This window comes from Penaeus japonicus, unplaced genomic scaffold (genome assembly GCF_977035675.1).
Source record: "Penaeus japonicus unplaced genomic scaffold, GWHDUDI00000001_assembly GWHDUDI00000017, whole genome shotgun sequence".
Taxonomy (NCBI): Eukaryota; Metazoa; Arthropoda; class Malacostraca; order Decapoda; family Penaeidae; genus Penaeus; species Penaeus japonicus.
The window spans coordinates 30,091,403-30,096,402 of record NW_028234419.1 but is presented as its reverse complement, the minus strand read 5'-3'; the positions used below and the strand labels follow the sequence as shown (position 1 = coordinate 30,096,402).

General features: G+C 33.9%; 1 protein-coding gene across 9 annotated transcripts in view; it reads left to right on the top strand.

The window, feature by feature from the left end:
• LOC122255800 (transmembrane protein 41A) overlaps positions 1-1,502 on the top strand; it is a 5,964-nt gene extending 4,462 nt beyond the window's left edge. For all 9 annotated transcript variants that reach the window (XM_043020107.2, XM_043020104.2, XM_043020103.2 and 6 more), the window contains 4 exons: positions 371-523; positions 625-789; positions 907-1,045; positions 1,179-1,502. In XM_043020107.2, coding sequence (XP_042876041.1) covers positions 371-523; positions 625-789; positions 907-1,045; positions 1,179-1,351 — 630 coding nt within the window. In that variant the 3' untranslated portion in view covers positions 1,352-1,502. The remainder of the gene's footprint in view (positions 1-370; positions 524-624; positions 790-906; positions 1,046-1,178) is intronic.
• The last annotated feature ends 3,498 nt before the right edge of the window (positions 1,503-5,000 follow it).

Sequence of the window (5,000 nt, the reverse complement as noted above, 5' to 3'; positions counted from 1 at the left end):
TGCAAATATTAGATTTCCACAGCTGTTTAATGACAATATCATGTTATGATCATGTAGTTGCATATTAATAATCTACATCAAATTTAACCTCTGGTTGTATGAATGATTCCTTCTGTACCTTTATCTATGAACCTATACTTTGTCAGAATACATGGAGCAGAATTGTAGAATACAGTTAGATACATTATAAACAATTAGCCACAGGTTTCCAAGTAACATTCATGACTAATGACTACTATATTCAAATCACTGTTCCAAACTATAGACATTGCTAGAACATCACAGTAGTGAGGTTGACCTTGTGTACGTATAGACTTTATTATACTCATCAGATTATTCATTATCACTAAAATGATTTCTTATTTTGTAGGACCTGCACTTCCCAAAGTCATTAGACGATCTCCGAGAACTGGTACGAGTCTCAAGCGCTTACAAGGAAGACCACTGGCACTATGTTGTCTTCTTGTTTTCTTCAGCGTACATATACAAACAAACGTTCGCGATACCAGGATCTGCACTGCTGGTATGTGTTTTCCTCGTATCGGTAAAAACCAATCCAGATTGACGTATATATAAATTCAAATCGGTCAGTCGAAGGAGACACTACTTTATCTCCTCTTTCAGAATCTTCTTGGGGGAGCCTTGTTGGGATGTTGGCCTCTAGGTTTCCCGTTATGCTGTATCCTGACAGCTACAGGGGCATCAAACTGCTTTCTCCTCTCCCGGCTTGTAGGAAAGTCCATCATCCAAAGAAAGTTTGCAACAAGAATACAGTGGTTTAAGGAGAAGGCGAGTCGTTTTCGTCAGATTTAAACCCTTATTTTATATTATATGGAAAATTGGAAAATGAACTGTTGTATTATCTCAGTATGAATTGTGTTTTAAATTGATTTTCTTGCCTTTCAGATTTCTGAGAATGAACACCAACTTTTCCTCTTTTTAGTAAGTCTGAGAGTTTTCCCCATGACCCCAAACTGGCTGTTGAACATAATGGCACCCTACGTAAATGTGCCACTTCTTATGTTCTTCCTGTCTGTATTCTTTGGTTAGTATCTATTGAAATTGTTTTTTGTAGAGATATGAATGATATATACTAGTAAAGGAAGCTCTCCTTTGAAGATGCAACACATGCTTGTCTTTTTATATGATTGTTTATTAAGTTTCATATCTATTTTCAGGTCTGCTGCCGTATAACTTTCTTTGTGTTCAAGCGGGAGAAATGCTCTCTGATATTAAGTCGATGGACGATATTTTCACACCCAAAAGGCTTCTAGCGCTCATTACCCTAGCACTGATTATGTTGACACTTTCACATTTTGCTCGCAAGAGGAAAGCCAAACACACTGATTAAGTTCTTTGTATGATTTATAAGTGGCTTTATTATTATGTTATTATTATTTCATATTGATAATATTATTAGGATTACTGAACTATTATCTCCTCAAAAACTGTCAGATGTGATACTGTAATATTCGCTCCATACAATAAACATATTAAATGCATTCATGGATTTATCATTACTGCTTCCATGGATGGGAGAAACCCTTATTGATGCAATATTTAAATGTATATATAAACAGTAGCATGACCTAATGGGGGGCCAAAAGAAGAAATTCCTTTGAATATTGATACTCAGAGTTGCCAAATGCAGTAGGACAATCACACTTCTTTGGGGGCTCTGTAAGCTTCCTCATTTGTATTGAACAGTAAAAATGCATACTTACGTAAGCCCTCCTAGTTTGGTCAGCAATTACATGACTATGGAATGCATACATTGGTTCTCAGAGCATTTCTTTTGTAGGAAGCTCAAATAGAAAATTTTACATCCATGTCCCTCACAAAAATGTAACCCACCTCTAGATCCAAAATAACCCATACTGATGATTATTTTCCCATGAGTTTGGACTATATTTCTGTGCAGTACATTGTTTTATGAGTCCTTTTGAGACCGGGAATTCCTAATTAACATTCCTTTGATGATCTGAAATGTTATTAATTAACCTTCAAAATGGCACATAATCTTTCTGACTAATAAGGAAAGAAGATAGCACTCCAGGGTCATGTAATACCAGCAATGTCATGCATTTATTCACCAAAATCCAATTTACATCAGAGTACAAAATATTCAAACAATTTACAAAATTCCAATGCTTAATTATGTAACTAATGGACTGCTCCTCCTCATCTAAGGCGGTGGATTCTCCACACACACACACCTATTTATCACTACTACTCTTACCTAAAGAATCTTAAGGTGTCCTACAGGGGGAATTTCCCAACCGTGATCAGTAGGTGACGGATTCTCTTAGCAGTTTGTAATGATGCTGGTAATAGGCAATATAATTCGTCCTATCCCCATTAAGATCCAATGGGTTTGAACTTCCTGGAAGTAACATTTGCACTCTCAGCATAAACTTTGAAGAGAATAAATGTCTTCCTATCAGTGCTGACTTTGTTCTCTGACTTCAGACTCTCACCTACTCATCCCAAGTTCACTCACCTCAGGATCAGTGATCACATTCTCCAACACTGGCTTATTCCCATGCTCTGACATCCTGATATGTGGTTTCTACCTGTGATGACGCAAAGAGGCATTATAATGTCTTCTGCAACTTCTTCTAAAAGCATGACATGACAATTGATTAAGACATACTTGCATTTAATCAGCAGAATACCTTGGAGTTGTTGCAAGACCTAAGCCACTTTGACATGGATATGGAGACATCTGAATCCTCGCCATTTAGTACAATTGCTTATCAGCGAGCAAGTTTTTTTTTTAAATGTGATGATTTAGCATTACCCTCTGCATAGCCATCACTGATAATGTATTTATAGATATCATGATCACTGAAAATGATGGACTCCTTACCCCTGAGAGATGCAAGGATAAGGCTTTAATTTTGGAATGGTTGATAAGCTTCAATAGGCATGGCAGTACATGATATCATTAGAGAAAAGATCTGACAGTCCTGGTCTTGATTCTACAAGCTGTGTGAAGCGAAATTTCAGTTGGAATCTATGAGGCCCACATGATGCTTGAAGGAGTACTGACCCTCGTAGGGTTCTTTGGGTTCATAGGCCTATATTGCTTGCACCAAACACATATTGTTTATATGTAAAGTACTCCAAATACAGGACCAGTGACCACAGGATGAAATGGTTATTCAAGTTGATTGTCAATTTAACTTGTCTGATTATATAAGAGAAGGTGCATAGCTTGCCAAATTTCAGCTTATATTCATAAGCCAATTTGCTTTAGGTTATGGTACACAGAACAAAATTCCATTAAAATATGTGAATACATTTACCAAACTAAGGGCATGGATAAGCAGTAACTAACCACAATCTAATTATAATAATTGGTGAATTCGTATCATCAAATGGGGAGGAATATGCCCTCATAAGAATTAAGTTTCCTGGAAATCCTAGCTAATCCTGTATGTGTGTGTGTGTGTATGAATATATATATATATATATATATATATATATATATATATATATATATATATATGAATATATATATATGAATATATATATATGAATATATATATATGAATATATATATATGAATATATATATAAATATATATATATATATATATATATATATATATATATATATATATATATATATGTATGTATGTATGTATGTATACATATATCTAAAATTGTTAAGAATTATATTGACCTGACCTGTGTGTGTGTGCGTGTGCATGCGCGTGTGTGTGCGCGTGCCAGTGGGTGTGCCTTTGCGTGTGCGTTTGTTTGGGTGGCTGGGAGGGCGTGCGACGTGCGTGCGTGCGTACGTGGCCGGTTCTCGCCACGATCCACCCCAGTGATTACTCTGCTATTACCGACTTAACATCATTCATACCATCATGATAATTCGCACATTATTCTACAATATTAATATAGAATAAAATAGAATTCAAACATCATTGGTACATTTCTATTTAAGTAAAGCAATACTGAACATGTATTTTCCATGTAATACATAATATTGATAACATTTAATGAACGGAAATGTAGCATACTTTGTGGTAAATATTTGACACTGATATTTCAAGTATTTAGTTCATTTGAATCCTGAAAAATGAGCAAGAACGTATGGATTAACTATTGAACCTAGATATGAAGAAAAAAAAATATATAGAACAGTATCCACAAATGATACAAAAATAATGGCCATATTATGAACCTGAATTAGGGTTGGTTTATATAGCAGGGTATCAGTTACTTACCATGAGTAAATAATTAAGCAGATAGAAAAAAAATCATGTGATTATTGAATCATAAATTACATAGGGCCATGAATTAGATGTACAAACTTACTAATATACAGCAGCTCTTTGTACCAAGGTTTTAAGGGAATCTAATCTCAATTATACACTCATAATTCCATTACATTTGAGCTTTATTACAAATGCAAGGAGGTTTATATATTGCAAGGAAGAGCAGAATGAATGCAACCTTGCAAAAGGCCTAATTACAAATAGGATAAGATATACAAACACACATGTAATATTCGTACTTTAATCAAATCACTTTTCACATATTTTCTAGATGGAAGATAGAACTAACAAATTAACCTCGTAACCTAAAATATATTTGAATTTTGATGAATTTATTGATACATAATCGTGAATTTGGAGCTACTATTTATTATTTGTCTCTGTGAGCGCCGCCACGCCCCCTCCAGATGGTGGCACCCAAGGCAATCAACCATGCGGCCTCTGCCAAAATTCTAATGTGTGTGTGTGTGTGTGTATGTATATGTATATATATGTGTGTATATATATATATATATATATATATATATATATATATATATATATACATACAAATACAAACACACACACACACACACACACACAGATATATATATATATATATATATATATATATATATATATATATATATATATATATATATATATATATATATATATACATATTATATATATGCATACATATTATATATATACATATATATATATATAT